This window comes from Polistes dominula, unplaced genomic scaffold (assembly GCF_049000335.1).
Source record: "Polistes dominula isolate Pdom_NZ unplaced genomic scaffold, Pdom_raw_medaka contig_373, whole genome shotgun sequence".
NCBI classification, from domain to species: Eukaryota; Metazoa; Arthropoda; class Insecta; order Hymenoptera; family Vespidae; genus Polistes; species Polistes dominula.
In genome coordinates this window covers 3,765,410-3,785,355 of record NW_028300899.1, presented here as the reverse complement: position 1 = coordinate 3,785,355, position 19,946 = coordinate 3,765,410, and the positions used below count along the sequence as shown (strand labels likewise).

The 19,946-nt window shown below is 29.1% G+C and overlaps 1 protein-coding gene and 1 long non-coding RNA gene across 4 annotated transcripts; one reads left to right on the top strand and one right to left on the bottom strand.

Moving 5' to 3' along the window:
* Nucleotides 1-460: 460 nt before the first annotated feature.
* Swt1 (Swt1 RNA endoribonuclease) lies at nt 461-19,937 on the top strand. 3 transcript variants are annotated; one of them, XM_015335907.2, is made up of 13 exons: nt 461-997; nt 15,721-15,981; nt 16,174-17,005; nt 17,130-17,255; nt 17,349-17,578; nt 17,686-17,913; nt 18,002-18,223; nt 18,334-18,591; nt 18,687-18,879; nt 18,954-19,072; nt 19,164-19,321; nt 19,412-19,552; nt 19,654-19,937. In XM_015335907.2, the coding sequence occupies exons 2-13, from the start codon at nt 15,850-15,852 to the stop codon at nt 19,877-19,879; spliced, it is 2,865 nt and encodes a 954-aa protein (XP_015191393.2). In that variant the 5' UTR covers nt 461-997; nt 15,721-15,849; the 3' UTR covers nt 19,880-19,937. The 3 variants fall into 3 exon arrangements, with proteins under 3 accessions (XP_015191393.2, XP_015191410.2, XP_015191375.2); XM_015335889.2 differs by lacking the exon at nt 461-997 and adding an exon at nt 15,588-15,604; XM_015335924.2 differs by lacking the exons at nt 461-997; nt 17,130-17,255 and having other exon boundaries at nt 15,506-15,981.
* LOC149033474 (uncharacterized) lies at nt 12,778-15,405 on the bottom strand. Its single transcript, XR_016178825.1, has 2 exons — nt 14,828-15,405; nt 12,778-14,068 (listed from the first exon to the last, which is right to left on the bottom strand). It is a non-coding gene; the product is annotated as an uncharacterized LOC149033474 (long non-coding RNA).
* Nucleotides 19,938-19,946: the final 9 nt, after the last annotated feature.

Below are 19,946 nucleotides of genomic sequence, written 5' to 3'. Positions count from 1 at the left end.
GCCGGTCTGCCTGCCTCTCTGCTGTTGCATGTGAGCGTGAGCATGAAGGCTAACGGGGCAAGGGGGAGGGGCAACGGGGGTGGTGGTAGCGAAGAAGAAGGTGGAGGAGGACATAGCGTAGATGGGGGGTGGGGGAAGTCGATGGTAGAGAAGGGACCGGTGGAAGAGGTGAGGTGGTCGACCAAGAAGTGGTGAAGTGGTGGAGGAGGAGTAGTTGCGAGGACGAACAAGAGGAGAAGAGGAGAATGCAAGGGGGACGGACGAACCCATAGTCCCCGCCCGGCTAGTAACGTTCCATCTCTACTTGCGCACCCACGCTACTCTCTCTCTTTCTCTCTCTTTCTCTCTCTTTCTCTCTCTCAATCATTCTTCTTTTCTTTTTTTGTGGGCGGGGGGGGGGGGGCTATATCATTCTCGTTCTTACTATTATTTTTTTGTCGAAGGATTTTTCTTTAGAGAGAGAGAGAGATGATTGAGAGAGAAGGATCGTATATTAATATTATTATTATTATAATTTTCCTTTCGTATATAAGTTCGTTTTATTAATTTTTTTGTTATCTTTAGCGTTGTTTGTTTTTTAACATTTTCCTTATTTTATTTTTTTTTTAATTTCTTATAACATCGTCTGACGATTTCCAATACATTTTCCTACACCCACGACTATCTCACATTTGTTAGATCGTTATTTTCGTTCGTTTATCGTTCAAATTGAAATAATTATGTTTTATTTCGTTGCAACGAAAAAATGCATTTATTCAAAAATCTAGTTTGCATATGCATCCGCATTTTTTCTTCATTCTTTTTAGTAGCGAGCAACTCTCATATTCTTGTAACACGCGTATGGTTGATGCGTTTATAGAAAAAGATAGAAGATGAGTATGTGTGAGAGAAAGAAAGAGAGAAAGAAAGAGAGAGGGAGGGAGAAAGAGGGGGAGTTGCATTACATTGCCGTCGACGAGGAACTTAGGAGTCAAGTTCTAGTGCATGGCCGAAACGGGTGAGTCGTCTTCTCCCTCCATTTCTCACTCTTTCTTTCTTTCTATCCCCCACTCATTCTCTCTCTCTCTCTCTCTTTTAACTCTATCGTGTGAGCACATTCAAGTTGTGTGGTAGGATAGAAAGAGAAATAACAGGAAGAGAGGGAAAAAGAAAAAGAGGGAAGGGAATGGAAAGAAGCTTGATCGTATTTCCAATGAATCAGTTTCGTGTATTAATAAACATTACTTTTGATTATACACTCATACGATACAAATTTCGTAATAAAAAAATAATAATAATTATTATTATTATTATACAAAAAACAAAAAGAAATTAATTTCTTGTATTATTTTGTTATCATTTATAGAATAAATATGTACGTATATCGGGAAAGGGGAAAGAAAATAATGTTTGTAATTTCAAAAAATGGGTCTGATGTGAAGAATATATGTTGAAAATGTTTACGTTCATATAATACGATCTGGATGCATTCTTGTATTTTGTTATTTTTTAACTTAAACGATTTAAAAGTCGGCATTTCAAAGTAAAATCGAAAGCATGTGTGTGTATATGTACGGTGTAACGACCTTAGAGTTTACGTTAGACGTAAACAAAACAGAAACTCCTCGTGCTTTCGACCCCGAGTTTCTCATCATCGTTTGCACAATCCCCTTTCAGTATTCCTCTATCTTTGATCGTGTCAACATCATCTCGTAGATCATCTCTTTTTCTATTTTAGTTTGTAATATCTTGCTTGTCAAAGAAATTAATTAATTCTTTCATACAATTTTCTATAATGCTTGTTCAATCAAAGACAGTAAAGATGAGAAGAGTATATTGATTTGAATAAAAAAGTTTTTACGATATACAGATTTACAAATGTTGTAAAAAAATGTTCTAATTTTAGGTTCAGGTAGATTTTAGGACATACTTTAAGATATTTTAAAGTCATCTCGGTGAGTACTCTTATAAAATCCTTAAATTATCGAAATCTTTTACCTTATTATCCTGTATACTTAAACCGATTTAATCTCAAGTATTTCATTTACAGAGTATGTATATATAATATATAATTGAACTTTAAGCTCCAGAGATATATTTGAACAAGTAATTATATATAAAAAATCATCAAAACGTTATAAATAAAATTAATAAAAAAATATTGTTGTTTGATAATGTATAAATATTTGCAAAATTTGTTTTAAATGATCTCCTTATGCTGTAACTTTCAACGTAACGAGATTGGAATATCGATAATACTTGCGATGTAACATAAGATTTAATATTCTAAAGAATTCAAGTAGTATCGAGATAATTGAATACTTTTTTTATAATCTTTTTTTTATATTCCCTTTTTGTATTATATCAACTTTTTATATGAAGTATATGTAATCTATATAAATGAATTCTCTCTTTATTATGATTTAACGTAATTAAACTTTATATAATAGGATTCTTTTTTATCTTGACGAGTTTATTTTAATCAAGACTTGTAAAAAACAACGATCCAGACACAATAACAATAATTATCGATACAAAGATAAAACATAACACATTATTTCATTGAAGAATAAATATATATATATATATATATATATATATATATATATATAGATCATTTTAATTGTTCTCTTGGTATAAATAAAATCAGTATATTTCAAATCAATTCGGCATATCATTTTATTAAACGTGTATTAACATATGTACTGTATGAAATATTAATAATATTACGATTGTTCATAGATAAAAATAAAAGGAAACGAATATATGTATATAAAACGTTGCAGGACTTTTAAAAATATATATTTTTTCTTTTCATTTTTTTTTTTTTGTTCAATTTTAAAATCACGAGATTCTTCGTTCCACTGCATATGTACATATGCGTGTATAAATTTAGAAAAGATTTCTCACAAGTATACTACCACGAGTATTTCTTTCCTTGTCTGCGCGTGGATTGGTTATAAGTAGTTAATCTTCAAGGTCAGATACCTACATATTCGTCGGTCCTATGTAACTCCATTTCTACTTACCAAGTTATGTTTTTAGTCTCAATTATATCTTTTGCCGTTTCTCATAAATAATGTACACCTATTTTGAGTAAAATTAAATTAAAACCAAAAAAAAAAACGGAACAAAAGTCAAATTAAATCAAAAGAAAATCGTAAGTTGTCAGTGGTCAAGATCAGACACTGACACTCGTGTAATTCGTAATAAACGATGTGATGCGTCTGCCCATATAATTATTATACTACTTACTGCGAGATACAATTTTCGTTTTAACCTTTAACTTTTAAAATAAAAATGAAAAGGAAGAAAATTAAAAGTCTCAAAAAATGTGGAAATATTAAAGGAAGACATTTATTTTTTGAATTTGAATTTTTTCGTTTTTTTTTTTGCTTTTTATTGCGGTCTTTCGAAATAGAACAAAAATGAAGGAAGAAGAAGCAGAAGAAGAAGAAGAAAAGGTCTAAAAGAAGGAAATGAGGGGAGAAATAGAAGGCAAAAAAAAAAAAAAAAGATTTTGGCTGCAGCTGTTTCGTCTGGTCGTAGTTTGCACAATGCAAAATTCGGGTTTCTAATTCTAAAGAGAGCACCAATCAGACGGTCTATTGTTCACGCGTGAACACTCGAAAAATCTTTCTCATTCTTATAGTTCTTAATCGCTCGTTTGAATTCTAATAAGCGAGGAAACTACGTACCAATTGTTCAAAGTACACATACAAGTAAAATACATACACCAGTGTAGTTAGTTAGTTGATGAAAAAAAAAGGACAAACCGTTGGATTATTATTATTATTATTTGTATTTTTCTAAAGTCGAGTAGTATTAAAAGAAAAAGAAAATCAAATGTCAAACATGTATGACAAATTTGTTTCGTAATAATCTAATATAATAAACAAATTATTATAGAATAACAATTAATTTTATAAAATATTAATTTTGTAATCTTTTCGCATTAGTATCGTGAATAAAATTTATTTGCATATATATATTATATAATTAAATATAAAAAAATAATCAAATATATATTTATATATATATATATATGTGTGTGCGATATGTTGTAATAAAAATAATTATTAAAAGTCATGCTTAATCATATAATAATAACAATAATAATAATTTATAATTTCTTTACTTTTATAATTACTTAAGAAAAATTCTTTACGTCATTCATAGAAAAATAAAAATCTAAAAGAATCTCAGATAGAAAGAGAGAAGAAAAATTGCAATCAGATTATTTTTAAACGTAATAATAATAATTAATAAAAAGGAATGGAGATGATAGAGATATATAATTTTTCTTTTCCTCCCCCTCTCTCTCTCTCTCTCTCTTTGAAAGTCAGTCGCACGTTTATGCGATGTGTCATTAAATGCAAACCATATGAGTTATGGAAGCATCAGAAAGGCTAGAAAGATATCGAGATGGCGGTTGGTTGATCGGTTGATCGGTCGTATGCATGATCAAGCATGTTAACGTGAGTTAGCTAGCTAGCTAGCAAGCGCATGCACGCATCGTGTTATAAATAATGCTCGTTTATAAGGAACGAGACGAGAGAAGGATGATCAATCGGTTTCCCGAGTGGGGATGACGAGAAAAGGCGAGTAAAACAGTCAAGGTCGACGCATAATTTCGTCGCATTGCGACGTAGCCCGACGTTATACTCTTCCTCTCTCCTCTTTTTTTTTAACTTATCTTTCTCATATTTATTTTTTTTTCTTCTTTTTTTGTCTCAACCAAACGAATATATACGTGACATTTTTGTAAACTTCACTTTTTCTTTTTTTTCTTTTTTTTTTTTATAAATTTTATTTTAACCTTTTACAAAACTCGAATGTAAGAAAAGAGAAAATTTGTTATATTCGTCGTTGAAGAGATATAAATTTATTTTTATTTTTGTTTTGTTTTGCTTATTTCTTGAAAAGACCGTTTTCAAAAATTCTCGAGTATTGATAAAAAGGAACAAAATTTGTATAGAGTCATTTTCATATATATATAAACACCTACCCTAGTAGCTCAAAATATTGAATACATGTGTATTTAATATTAAATACTATATATTATTATTTACATATATATATAATATTAAATATTAGTATATAATATTTATAACAGTAATAATAGTAATAATTACTAAATAAATATAGTATTTATAATAGTAATAATATAATAACAGTATATAATATTAAATATTAAAAAGAGATTCAATGTCTCTGAACATGTATTCAATATTTTTCAATATTTTGTGTTACTAGGGCATACATATCTTGTTAATGTAACATTTCAATTTTATTATGTCATTTTAATCGATAAGAATTTTTCAATTCGATAAATAAAATATGAATTTTGTGTACAATGATCATTTTAATGATTTTAATCGTATCATCCACAATTTTAATTAAATCGAAATTCTGAATAGTTAAAGCAAATAGATTATATAAGGATCGTTGTTAAACGATTGTAAAGGGAACGAGCCCTTGAAATCCGTAAAAGGGAGAGTAATAAAGACGGGACAATTACATCGAGTTTCATAAATTCGATTAAAAACGAAGAGATTTAGATTCCAATTAAAATTTCTAAGTTCGATCTGATACGATTATGGTTAATCAAGATTCAAACACAATGATATGAAATGAGATCTATGGACATCTTTAATGTATTCGCATATTTTATTGAAAGAACCAGATTGCAACGGCCTAAATACAATTTTATTTAGAAACATGTATAAGAGTGCGTATCAACGTACGTGTATTTGTAAATGTGTAATCGTAAATGCACACACATTCCATGCTCTGCCACAAGAAAGAATCATAAACCATACAGATCGATCGTAATTAGTATCGAATAAAAAAATCATTATTTTTAGTAATAAAATTTTATCATCGTTGTTGTTGTTGTTGTTGTTTTTTTTTTTTTTTTTTTTGTAACAAAATAAAGTTCTTTCGAATTTTTGCCTAACAACCAAACGTAAAGTTCATTTCAATTTTGTTTTACCTATATTTTTTTCTTATATTTGTTATAACTTTTTGTTAGAAAGATAATTTATTATAAGATAATCTATAAACAATGTGAACACACTTTAAGAATTACACGGATCGTAAAAATAGTAACTTACAAGGCAGAAGGACGTATTAATAACGTGCTGTGATTGAGATCGGTCGTTCGTTAAGATGATGGCACGATTAAACTCACCTGAAAAACAAAAAGAAAGATAGTTCAATTAATTGTTATATAATTTTATTTTTTTATTTTTCCTTAATAATTTTTACGTTTATATTTTCTTCTTTTAAAAGAATACGCTGAACGTTTGATTATATAATACATTTTTTTTCTATAAAAATATATGTAAAACAAAAAATTACAAAAAATAGCTTACAACATTAGAACTGGGCCACCTTTACATAGACACACATATATAAAGAAAGTAAAATGGCACACTCTAACGCTATTTCGAATTCTAAACATGCAACGAGTCTACGGGACACGGACCGGAGGAAGTTAGAATTGTAAAAGATACAGTGTATGTAAAAAGTATTCCTTGATATGTTACTTTGTGATTTTTCTATTAAATATATATTTCTTATAGAGAGTTTATATTTATATAAAAATCATGTTTTATTAAAAATATTATAAATATTAAAATAGTATATTAAATAATTATAAAATTTTGTTTAAAATATATATAATGCATGATTGATAAATAATAATCATACATTTTTCTAGACGTGTGCTATCTTTTGTATATTAATAAATTACAAAAATTCTAATATCGTCCATAGTCGTATAATTATACTTTTTTATAAAAATATCTATATACATAAATAAAAAAAATAAAAAACAATTGACAGATGAACGAGAAAGTCGAAGAATTTACGAATACTTTTTATACTCACTGTAGACGAATAGTTAGATAGATAAAGATAAAAAGAGAAATAGAAAAAAAAGAGAGAGAGAGAGAGAGAGAAAGAGAGTTGAAAGAGGAGATACAGGAAAGATGAAAGAAAGAGAAGGATAACAAGTAGGTCAGTAGGTGAATCGTGCTAAACAGTACACAGGAGTGTCCTGACATTGACCCATATGTCTGCTTTGTGCACTCGGCTTCCTCTTTGCCCTTCTTCCCTCGAGTCATCCATCCACCCCACTACCACCTCTACTACCGCTACTACCCCTTTTCTCTCCCTTCTTCCTCTCTCTCTCTCTCTCTCTCTCTCTCTCTCTAGAACATCTTCCATCTTTCTCTAACTTTCAAGTGATGCCCCTCCAACGAACCGTTTCGCTTTCCAACCAATTGCATAGGGTTGGCCTTGCTTGCACTTAAAATGCACTTGCTCCCACTCCCACTCTCTCTCTCTCTTTTATTCTCTTTTTTTCTGTTCCACACCTTCTCACAACAGCAACCCATCTTATTTCAACTAAACTCAACGATCGATGCCATACCACCATTTTCTATTTCGATCAAAACTTATCGCCAATTCTCTTATAAAGCGTAATGAAAAATACGAGATAAAAGATTTCTACTTTTAAATCATCGATTACTATGTATATTTATATTATATTATATTATATTGAAGTAGTAATAATATCTTCCGTTTTAGAATACATGAGAAGAGAGAGACACGTGCCGATAAATAATGCGACCTTTCCTGGTCGAGTTAATTACGGTACATACATATATGTATATTCATATTACGTATATAAATACTTTTATATATATATATATATATATATATATATATATATATATATATTATACATAATTGTCCTACGTTTAATGATACAAAAAAGCTTGTTCTTTTAAATCATTTATATATACATATTTGAATAGATACGTATATTTTATACACACATATTATTTTCATAGAAACCCATTGTGTACGGTTAACTTTGATAACACGTAAATAAATCAAATGAAAAATAAAAATAAAATAAAGTTAAAAGGAAGATTCATAAAAAAAAGAAAGTGGAGGATAGATAGAGGTTTGTAATTATTCATGCTCTTGGTAATTTGTCGAGCAGAAAGTCGAATGATAGATTAAAAAAAAAAAAAAATTGTTTTCGTTAAAAACAACAACTGCCTATCATGACCATCGTCGGTCAACGGAATCCAAGCGTTAAGAAAGAACACAACACACACACACATATATATATAATATTATGTATTTATTATACAGATATGGTATATAAAATACGTGTAATATAATCGCACACGATAATTTTCAATATATTCTATCGAAGTCCCTTTTCAATCGATGTTATTTTTATTGCGTAGGAAGGAGCTCTGTTTTAAAACAATCACCGTCGTAACTCGTCCGTAATTTTCAAAGTTCATCACATCTTTTTTTACATTGTTTTTTATTCAAAGTAGGATGTTTTACGCGTGCATTCGTTCTTAGTTTTAATATATATATATGTACGGTCACGTTTATTCTCATTTTCTTATGAATTTTGCATTTTTTTTTTCTTTTCTTCTTTTTACATCCTACGTAAATATCAAACAGATGATTTATAACCGATGTTTGTGTTTTATTCTACTTCTTGCTTTTTTATTTTTTTATGTTTTCTTATTTTTCAATCGATATTTTGATGATGAAATTGTTATATTTGTTTTGTTTCTTTTTAAAAGAAGTTTCAAAACTTTTTTTTATTTCACATTGTTGGACAAATATCGAATGGTATAATCTACAATAAACGTTTTCGTATTTATGCAACTCTTGTTTAACGACAAATAAAATAAAAAGTGATTTCAGAGATAGTTTCGAATGTTGTTTTTTTTTTTATTTTTATTTACCATATTACTTTTATATTTTTCATCACATTTAATAATGAAATGTATCGTTTGTAATAATTGGACTTACGAAGGTCGCCATTTTGGTATTTATAAAGAAACATTTGATGTTGTTTCTCGTAACACTTTGTAGGATTATTCGAAGTGATTTTAATGGGTTTTCCTAGCAACATACGCAGTAATATATCGCACCCACGATGCCACCAGCGGTAATTATCAAACGTGTTTAATTAAAGCGACAAAGAGAAAGATAGAGAGCGAAAGAGAGAGATAGAGAGAGAGAGAGAGAGTGAAACAACTTTTCGCCCAAGGTTACAACATAATACGCAACACGATCGTCCATTTTACATCCCACTAGAGAAAACTTCCGTAAAGATTATTTGTAGAAAAATTAGAAAATCGAGTAAATGATTTATTAATAATATAATGAAGGATTTGTAAAAAAAAAATTATTGACCATTGGGAAGTTGATTGGATAGGGATTAGAATATTTGTATAATTTGTTTTATTGATATAATTTTCATTTTATTTATTTTAATTTAATAATAACTATTACAAATATTTTCTTATTTATTTATTTTTTTTTTTTTTATTGAATTATTGTTCAAAATGAAAAGGATCTTGATTCTCTTTGTGACGAATAATGAAATTTTATTCTCGATTTTATTAAATTCTCAGTGATTTCAATGAATGGTGTCAGTCATCGTGTTAAATGTCACGTCGATGTTTAATATTTTTGTATTAAAGATAAAAAGTGTGTAACAATTTATTCGAGTACAATATATTTTGTTTTTATTAGAAATAATATTGAAATTCATTTAAATATTATTTTAATTTGTAATAATTTTAATGGAATAAGTAACATAATATTTTATTTATGGACGATAAGAAGAAGAAAACATTTTCCACAATTTCGTAACGATCATTATAATCGTTTGAAATGAATACGTTTACGGTATAATGAACACGTAAAAAATAAAAAGCATAAAAGATAAAGAAAGAAAGAAAAAAGAGAGAGAGAGAGGGAGAGAGAGAGAGAGAGAGAAAGAGGAAAAGAAGTGAAAACTCAAGGTAAAGTTTTCCATCATTTAAACATCAAGGTTTGCCATGGAAAAACACGGAAAAGTCCTGCCTTTTCTTCCAATAATATATTCTCGATCGAAAATTATATTAAAAAAAAAGTACTTGAACGATTCTCATACATACTCATGTATATATTATACAGGATGGAACATTTATAATGGAAAAATATTCCGAATAATTTACGAATGATTATTTAATAGCCGCAATTAATATTTATAGTAAATAAATATATACATAATGAAATTTTTCAAACAAAACACGTTGAAATAATGTTTGAACGAACGTTCGCACATCAATAAAAGAACAAATGTGTAAAATTGAAATGTTCCACCCTACGTAGAAATATAAAAGCAGCAGCAGCAGCAGCAGCAGCAAGCAGCACGCACAAAAATATCTTCGAAAGAATTTATTCATCCTTCCTCCATTGCAAGGATCAGCTTGTCTGGAATTGAAAAAAGTTGAAAGGGTGGAGAGAGGAAAGGGGAAGAAAAGGAAAGGAAAAAGGGGACGGGACAGGGCGAGGCGGGGAGAGGTGGGAAAGGAATAAAAGGGGGAAAAAAGCAAAAGATGAAGAGGAGGAGGAGGAGGAGGAGGAAGAGAAAAGAGAGGGAGAGGTAGCAAAAAAAAAAAAATAAAAATGGAAAGGATCGTCGAAGCGTGAACAGCTTAGCAACCTTGAAAGTTTGCAAGTAGGCGTGTCCCGTTCTGTAGCAGACCAATGTCAGTAGGTCGAGACAAACACTTGCCATGAGAACCTGGCGAGAATTGCGTAACGATTGCATAATTATATATGCTTCAGTATAGTGCCTACGATCGAGCGAACCGCGATCAATAAACCCGTTATACTCTTGCATCAAGAACGTATCATGATTCATTGTCGACCTTAGTGCATTGTGTCAACGTGTTCTTTCGTATCATCAACGAAGAAAAAAAAATATAAATTAAAAACGACATAAAAAATATACATAACGAATAAGTGGAAGAAACCAAAAGAAACGAAATATTCATGAAAATTACGTATTAGATTACGTCGAGTAAGATCGATTGATTAATTTTCATTTTTGATTATATTATTGATTATTCGATCGAGACCTCGGCATTTTTTTTATTATTATTATTAATATATAAAAATATATTATTAAATTTAATTATAGTATATCATCGTAATTGTATTGGGTTGTCGGGAAAGTTCGTGCCGATTTTAACGGAAGATGGAAGATGCAGCAACCTATTTAAATTCTTTTTTTGTTATATATTTATTACACAATAAATATAACTATATATATAATTATAAAAATAATATAGTAATAAATAATAAATATAATAATATAATAACTTTCAAATTTCGTGCTTCAGAACTTTTCAGGTTTTTTTTAGCAAAAACATTTTAATGCCATTTATCGAAAATCGGCACGAACTTTCCGAACAACCCAATAAATTACTATATTATACATATACTATATATTTTACTATATTATATACAGGCAGCCCTCGACTTTCGCGATTTCTACTTTCGCATAATTCACTATTTCGCACATTTTTAAAGATTTAACTGTTAATTTCTCTGCGATCGGATATTCCCTCTCAGGGGACATCAGACTAACCATCAGATGACATGATGGATAAAGAAAATAAAACAGTTTCAATCTTACATTAGGGCGTGCATCAACGTGTTGTATTTTGCTAATTTAGATGAATACTTTAAAATACAGTTTTTGGTGCATATTTTTTTTACATTCCACTACTTTCGAACATTCAACATTCGCACACACTTTCAGGAACCAATTACGTGCGAAAGTCTAGGGCCTACTGTATATTATTATTTATTATATTTAGAAAAGAAAAAATATTGAAATAAAAAACAAAATAATAATATTAATATTTATTATTAAAAAAAATATATATATTTTAATAAATTAACAATATATTTTCTATCGATTCTACAAAAGATGATAACTTCATTTTATATTAAATACTAATCTCATAATTATTATTATTCTATATTTCAATAGATCATTCTGGATTTGTTTTAATTTATTATATTAGATAATCGATTTCATCAGAAATTACATGCATCTTGTAGAATATTTAACGGAATGATCCAAAAATAAAAATAAAAAATGATCAAATATTTTGAAATAACGTATAAATCGACAGAACCAACTTGAATAAAGTCAAGTCGAGTCGAGTTGGATAATCTTATCTTTTCTATCGCGAGTCATGCAAAAAAATTGTTAAACCCACGCTAACGCAATTCTCTCTCTCTCTCTCTTTCTTTCTCTTTTTCTCTCTCGACCGTTTTTTTTACTCTAACTTTACGTAGAGTTTAGAAATAATCTAAATAAGCAAGAGTACACATGTACACATATATAATATATATGCATTTATATTTGCATGTACAATATCTACCACCCACGTGATATCAATCTCCTGTTTTAATTATCATCATAAAAGATAGAAAGAAAGAAAGATAAAAAGAAAGAAAAAGAAATTTAAAGAGAAAGAGTGAGAAACGTAAGAAAATTTCCAATTTATTTACATATGCACTTTAACACTAGATATACCTGACCAGTCATTTTGATTAGTCGGGCCATTTTAATTCAAAATTTCTACTTCACGTAACTTTTGATTTCTATAAATAATTAAGCATTTTGTTATTTAAAAATGTCTATAAATTCATTTATCTATTAGAATTATTATTGTTAAACATTTTTTGTTATTTTTTAAGAGTAAATAAAGACTGGAAGCTTCAAAAAGCATTTTTTTAATACACCAGTCATTTTGAATAGCGTGGTAAAAATAGGTATACTGAAAATGGTGGTATATCTAGTGTTAAATTTATATACGCGTATGCACGGTATCGGTAATAATAGAAATAAACTGATTGTGAGTCAAAAAAAAAAATGAAAAAGAAATAAATAAATTTAAATATTTATTTTATTATATTTTGCAAAATTAAGATTACAAGAGAGGATAATTTTACCGATTCAAAAAATTATTTGTGGTTGAAAGAATAAACGGGAAGCGAAGAAGGAACATTTATTTGTACCTGGGTACGCTTACACGCGTGTGTATATATGTGTGTGTAAGAAAGAGAAGGAAGGTGGTAGAAAAAAGAAAGAAAAACAAAAGGATAGATATATATATATAAGAGCTGCACAGTTCTTGTCCTTGGACTTATATAACGAGGAAGAGACTAAGAACTAAGAGCTAGAAGAGAAAAGGACGGAATTGCAACAGAGAAAGAAAGAAGAAGACAAAAAAGATATGGAGGGTGGAGAAAGAGAATTAAAGATGAAGGATAACTAGCTAAGGAAGGGACGACGTGATCACGTTCCACGGATAAAAGAATTTCGCCAAATTTCTTAGCTTCGGACTTCGGGCATTCTGCAAACATCCGGCCAATTATTTTAAAACGTCCGGCCAACTGCTGTAAATTCTTAGATTTTTCTATAGAAATGAAATTAGAAGTGTTACAGAGGATGTCATTTTTGTAATAATAATTTTTTACTCGTAGAAAAGATATTCGAGAATTTTTGTTTTTCTTTTACAACGATCTTCTTTATCGACCGAGATAATAACACATTCTTTTGTTTTTCTTTTGATAATAAAAATTAATAATAGTAAACCAAAATAAAATAGAAAATTGTTAAATAATATGAAACAATATTGGAGAATAAAAAAAAAAACAAGGTATTTTTTTATTTTTTATGTTTTTTTTTCAAACAAAAAATAGTCTATAAAAAAAAATGAAGAACAAAAAGGAACAGAAGAAGTAATTTAAAATTTTTTTTAATTGAAAAAAATAGAAAGAAATATTTGTAAATTATTTCAATAAATTTTCATAAAATTCTTCAAATTGTTGATAATAATTTTCGAATTTCTTGCTGTTTTAAATCATTAAAAAAAAAAAACTTACATATAAACAATTAGCCTATGGACACCTGCAATTTAGTCGGCCGCCATATCAGCGAGTAAAAAGGGTGTAGTATAATAAGGGTAAAAGTAAGATAGGATAGAGAGAGAGAGAGAGAGAGAGAGAAAGAGAAAGAGAAAGAGAAAGAGAGAGATTGGGGGTTAATCCTCGGGAACTTGGGGTAGGGCGTGCACGAATATACGACAGGTGTCGCCACGTTACAACTAACGCCAAATGAAAACTCGTCTAAAGCAATAACAATACTCACGTGTCTTTTACGGAGTAAGCATGACGCTACGTGTCCCTTTAAAAATATAATAACATTTTTCATTTGGTTTAAATTATACATTTAAATAATTGTAAAATAAATAAAATAAAGACTATCGCAAAGTGAAAATAAAATTATAAAACAGATAAAGTAAAAAGGAATACCATCGAATATGTAAACCGAATGTAGGAAAATGATAATAGGCCGAAGATGATTTACAAAGAAATAGAAAAAATGATAGATGACAGATGAAAAAAGGGAAATAGAAAGTGGAGATAAATAAAAAAAAGGGTTAAAAAGGAACGGAAAGAAATGATCGGTAATAGAACGTTTGCTTGGTGTGTCAGTAAGAGAGAGGAGTGGTGTACAGTCGTGTTCAAAAGCGAAGATGCGAACGCATGACATAGATTCGATGCAGTAAGTAGAATTATATTTTTTTTTTTTACGGTAAGAGAAAAAGAGAAAGACAAAGAGAGAAATTCTAGTTCTTGAAACGCAGCAGAAACGCTGTAAGATATAAAGATAAAGATAAAGAAAAAGAAGAAAGATAATGTAAGAGAAATAAAGATAGGTTTCTCGCAAATGGTTAGAAAGGAAATGTTATTTGATATATACCTCGTAATAAATAAAAGATAAAGGGCATCAAGGTAGAAATAAACGATGGAATCGCGCGAATGCGGTCACTGAACTAGTTCCGTTTCGACCCTGACACTGCCATTGCCCCCCGGGGCCGTCGATTTGTGTCAGATGCTCTCAATATTGCCGCGATTTTCACGTCGAATACCGTTAACTCACCTCTCTCACTGGATTCCATTTCACAAGTATTAGTGTCACCTTCCTGGATTTATCGTACAGGATAATATCTTTTTAGGAGAGCACGTGTAAATTATCGAATCGCGGTAATTTCGTCCGAGCGCTTAGCTCAAAATTCACCACGGTATAAACATGGCCGGTCGGGGCACTCTTGTCACACGCACGCTTTCTATATATGTAACCTGTGTTTAAGAGAAAGAAAGACAGAAACAGACCGAAAGAGAGAAAAAGAAAGAGAGAGAGAGAGAGAGAGAGAAAGCACGAGAGAAAGAGATAGAGATAGAGTGAGACGAAGAGAAAAAGACAAAGAGAGAGAGAGAGAGAGAAAACAGAGAGAGAGAGAGAGAAAGGTCGTTGAACCCTTTTACCGAAGAAAAACTTCGACTAAGCTTACGTTTAACCTCTTCTACCGCCCGTTTCTTTTTTTCAACGCCCGAGAAAAACGGTCAAGTACCGTAGCTCAGTGGGTGCCACCTAAAAATAGATTGCGATTTCGGAGATTGTTTTGACTAAAATGTGCTTCCTAACCTACTCAAAGATGGCGCCATTTTAGATCTTTGGTAACCTCCAAAAAGTTTTATCCATATTAGTTTTGTTACTACACGTTCGATCGAAGCGCCATTTACTTAAATATGATTGGTTAATAATGTTTATTCAAGAACCAATGGGATCTTACCATTTTACGGAAAACTAGTACCTTTATTACGACGTTTCTATTATATTGGTTAAACTATCCCATGTGAAGTATATTTGTGATAAGTAATATTTAATTACGAATGTCGTTATTTATATTTCTTATATTGAATTTAATTTTTTTTTTATAATTTAGTATTTGTTCAATATTAAATATAATCTATTGATTTTATGTTTCTCAGAGAACGTTAATATAATCGAAGCATAACATGTGTTTAACCTCAATCACATTCAAGACGTAAATAAATACAATTTATTACGTAGTGCATTTGAAGATTTTTTTTTTTTGACATTCATTTACTCATCTCAATATGAAGAAACATAATTTGTCAAAACACTGGGTTGTTGTCAAATCTAAGACTCATCAGGATAGAGTTTATTATTTTAATACTAGAACCAAAGAATCGTCTTGGAATGAACCTACTCAGGATACTACAGACAAGGTTAGATTAAAAATATTATGTATTAGATTAAAATATAACTTTATTACTTCATAATATTGTAACTAGTCTTCTATGAATTATGGTATTCGAATCTATATTATTTCAATTGTACATGTTTTATATATTAATTATGTTTATGTATCAGATCTTAATTAAATTTTGTTTTTTATTTTTTTTTATTCGTTTCTGTAGAATTCTTATATGGGAACAGAAAAGACAAAGGAAAAGAAAACAGGTACAGAAAGTTTTATTGAATTGAGAAGTAAAACACCTGATCTTGAAGATAAAGATATTAATAATAAAAGTAATGAACGAAAAATATTAGCACGTAAACGGCAGTTTAAAAGAAGTTCTTCTGAATTGAAAAGAAAAACACCTGATTTGGAAGATGAAGAAGTTAATAATAAAAGTAATGTACGGCAAAAATTAGTAGCCAAACGTTTTAAACCTACAAAAGATGTTGATACGCGTCAAATGATAGATCTTAGGAAGAAGATACAGCTTAAGAGAGATAAAAGTAATAATAAAAATAGTTCTTTTACCAATTCGTTTAAGTCGAATATCGCTTCGAGTAAAAGCAAGAAGATTGTAATACCAGAAGCAACGACTTCTAAATTGGATAAACCAGAAACAGATATTTCCAAACCAGAAACAGATACTTTCAAACTAGAAACGATGACACCACAAATGAGAGTTATTTATGAAAAGTTACAAAAGAAGAATATGGAGAAGAAAGGGGTTAAATCATTAAAACCAATCAACATTGTTAAAGATACCGATGTAGTTGACAACATTCAAAGTACGATAAAAGAAAACAATAGAAGAAGCACACGAAGTACAAGAATGAGCATGGCAAAATCTTCCAATTCAAGTCAAATTATGAATTCTATTTCTAGCAATCCTGAATGCGATCTTACAGAAAATATTAATAAGAATTTCATGCAAAATAATACGAAGAGAAAGTCATTAAAAGAGTCAAGTCCTACTACAGATAAAAGATGCAAATTTGTGCTAACGAAAACAGGTAATTATAATTGTTTTTTTTTTTTTATATATATATATATATATAAATAATAAATGTATATATATTAACGATACTTTATTTTAATTCTTATCGAGATCATGATTTTTTTTACTTTTTTTTAAAGAAAATAAAACATCAAACGAGGTTATAATCGACAGAAGCAATATTATCAAGAAAAATTTGGCTAAAGACCGCATGGAGAAGTTAAGAAATTCATTAAATATTCAAACAAAAGATCAAAAGAATTCGGGTAAATTATCGTTAAAGGATGACATTTGACTAATTGTAAAATATTAGCTTTTGCTTGAAAAATTTGACATAACGTTTCAAATGTTAATTACAGAATTACCTGATGTTTATAAAAACAGTGATACAAGGCATAAACATTTACAAAATAGACTTCTATCTAATAAGAAGATCCCCCATGAAGAAGAATTGCTAATGTCTGTTGAAAGTAATATATTAAATCAGTCCCATAATAAGTCATGGGAAAATTCCTTAAATAAGTCTTCTTCTATTTGCGAAGAAGAAATGGATTGGGAGCCATTGGAATACGAACAGATTACATTTGAGGTTATTATGTCTAATTTATATAATTGTGTAATATAATAATTTGACATTATTTAAACAGTAATTTATTCCTTATTGGCATTTTATACAAGAAATTGTTTCTCTTACAGGTACAAGCCGCAAGGATAAAATTATGTACTCAAGGCATAACAGATGTAAAATTACCGATAGAAGGAAATATTTTTCATTTACCATCTCAAAAAGAAGATAACATATTGTACATTGTTGTAGATACTAACGTCTTTTTATCAAATTTAAATGCAGTCGTTAAAGCTATGAATAAAAAGTTTATAACGTACGATAGAACAATTATTGTGATTCCATGGACTGTTATAAGAGTAAGTATAAGAAACATAGATAAATTATTTGGAAATTTTTTTATATATGAAGAATCATGTTTTCTATTTTATTAATTTTATTTTATAGGAATTAGATTATTTAAAAGCAGCCAAATCTAAGCAAAGTTTGCATGAACAATCCAGAAAAGCTATTCAATTCTTGAATAATCATTTCTCCGTTAAAGATCCACGCTTAGTTGGTCAGACCTTACAGGATGTAATGAATAATAAAGAAAAATTTGCTGCTGAATGTCCTGATGATGAGATACTTCAAGTTTGTTTACAAATTCGAGAAGCTGACAAAGCTGTGGTACGTGTGATAAAAAATGATTTCTTTAATATCTCTGATACATGTTTTTTTTTCTCTTTCTATGTATAAAAAATTAGTTTACATATTCATGTATATATTCCTTAACACAGGCTTTATTATCGTACGACAAAAATCTTTGCAACAAAGCTATGATATCTGACATATTAGCACTTGGAAAAGATGATCCTCTTGAAAAAATAGATTACATATTTTCGAATAGGAAAACAATATTAAATTTTCACGATATTTCTCTTCCAAGGGTGCAAGATGATAGTTCGCAAATTATTTCAGCTTTCCAAGAAGAATTAAATTATTTTAATGAATTGTTCGAAGAGGTAGAAACTGTGATGAAAGAATTTCTTACAGTGGTAAATATTAATTTGTGCATCAATATGTCTAAAATTTATAAGAATAAGAATATTTTTATATTCATGTTTTATACGAATGAAATTAATGATTACAGATAGTAAGTAAAGAAATGAAAAAGTTATACGACGAATCTTGGGAAAAGTATGTTATCGTAAAGCCACCTTGGACAATTATGTGTGTTTTAAAATGTGCCATTAAACATTGGATAGCTGCTACTAGCGAAGTATTCGACAGAGAAGCGTTAAATTTACTCAAAGAACTATCAGAAATGTTTAAAGAGTTTTCAAGTCAGTCAAAATTTCATATTATGATCTTACAAATTAGATTGTGTATAGAGAACTAACGATTAATTCATTTTCAGAGGGCGGTCGAAGATTGAAAGACATTGTTTATTTATTGGAAAAGTGTAATGACTTGATTCAAACGATAAATATTGATAAATATTCTGAACTTATGACCAGAGTATTGAATGCCATTCAAGTAACAATCATTCATATATATTTTTGTTTTTTAATATATAATTCAAAATTTTTTCTATATAATGTTATTAATATTGTTTTGTTCGTTCTAGGATTTACAACACAAATGTCATAATTACGAAAACGAGATATGTGAGAAAAAGTTGCTAGAAAAGATCGGCAGAGAAGATGACGATATGAAACAAAAACATAGAGCAGATATTGCTTTTAATTATTTCGAGCACATCTATTCATATGCTCGCGATTATGGGTAAACAAAAATTTATTTACATAAATAGAAATAATTCTATAAAAAAATTTTTAAATAAATTATTTTTATATATTTATTTTTTTTTTTTAGTGGAATGGCTGCAAATATTATAGGGATGCCAACTAGTTTTTTTTTCCAAACGCTAGATTCATCAGTCACTCCTGATCACGTGCTAAAAGTTCAATTAGAACTTTCACGAAACATCAATCATTTGTTACGTGCTCTTACTAAGTAAGTAAAACATCATTTCGAAACATACTTTATTTTAGATTATTATTTGAAAAGGCAAATTTTAATACTTTTTTTCCTTATTTATTTTTTTTTTTTTTTAGCTCTTTAGAAGAAATAAGAGATAATTGTCTCGATTATAAAACATTGATCAATCTTTACCAAATATTGAAAAATTTTCTTCCTGAAAGTACGTTTAGAGAAGAATTGTCTCCTTTGGATCTATATTGTTGTTTAAAAGTCAGAGAAGAACAATTAAAACAGGGAATAAAGCAGCTACAAGAACTTTGTATACATTATTCTAAATTGACAAGTTTCAGAAGTATGTAACTCGGTTTTTTAATTCGCAAATAAGGAAAGGGAAGAAAATAAAGAGAAAAAAACAAAACAAAGAGCA

Coding starts and splice junctions, on each gene's coding strand:
- Swt1 (XM_015335907.2), top strand. CDS start 15,850: ATGAAGAAACATAATTTGTCAAAACACTGGGTTGTTGTCAAATCTAAG. Junction 18,592..18,686: donor TGAAAGAATTTCTTACAGTG/GTAAATATTAAT, acceptor TAATGATTACAG/ATAGTAAGTAAAGAAATGAA. Junction 18,880..18,953: donor AATGTTTAAAGAGTTTTCAA/GTCAGTCAAAAT, acceptor ATTCATTTTCAG/AGGGCGGTCGAAGATTGAAA.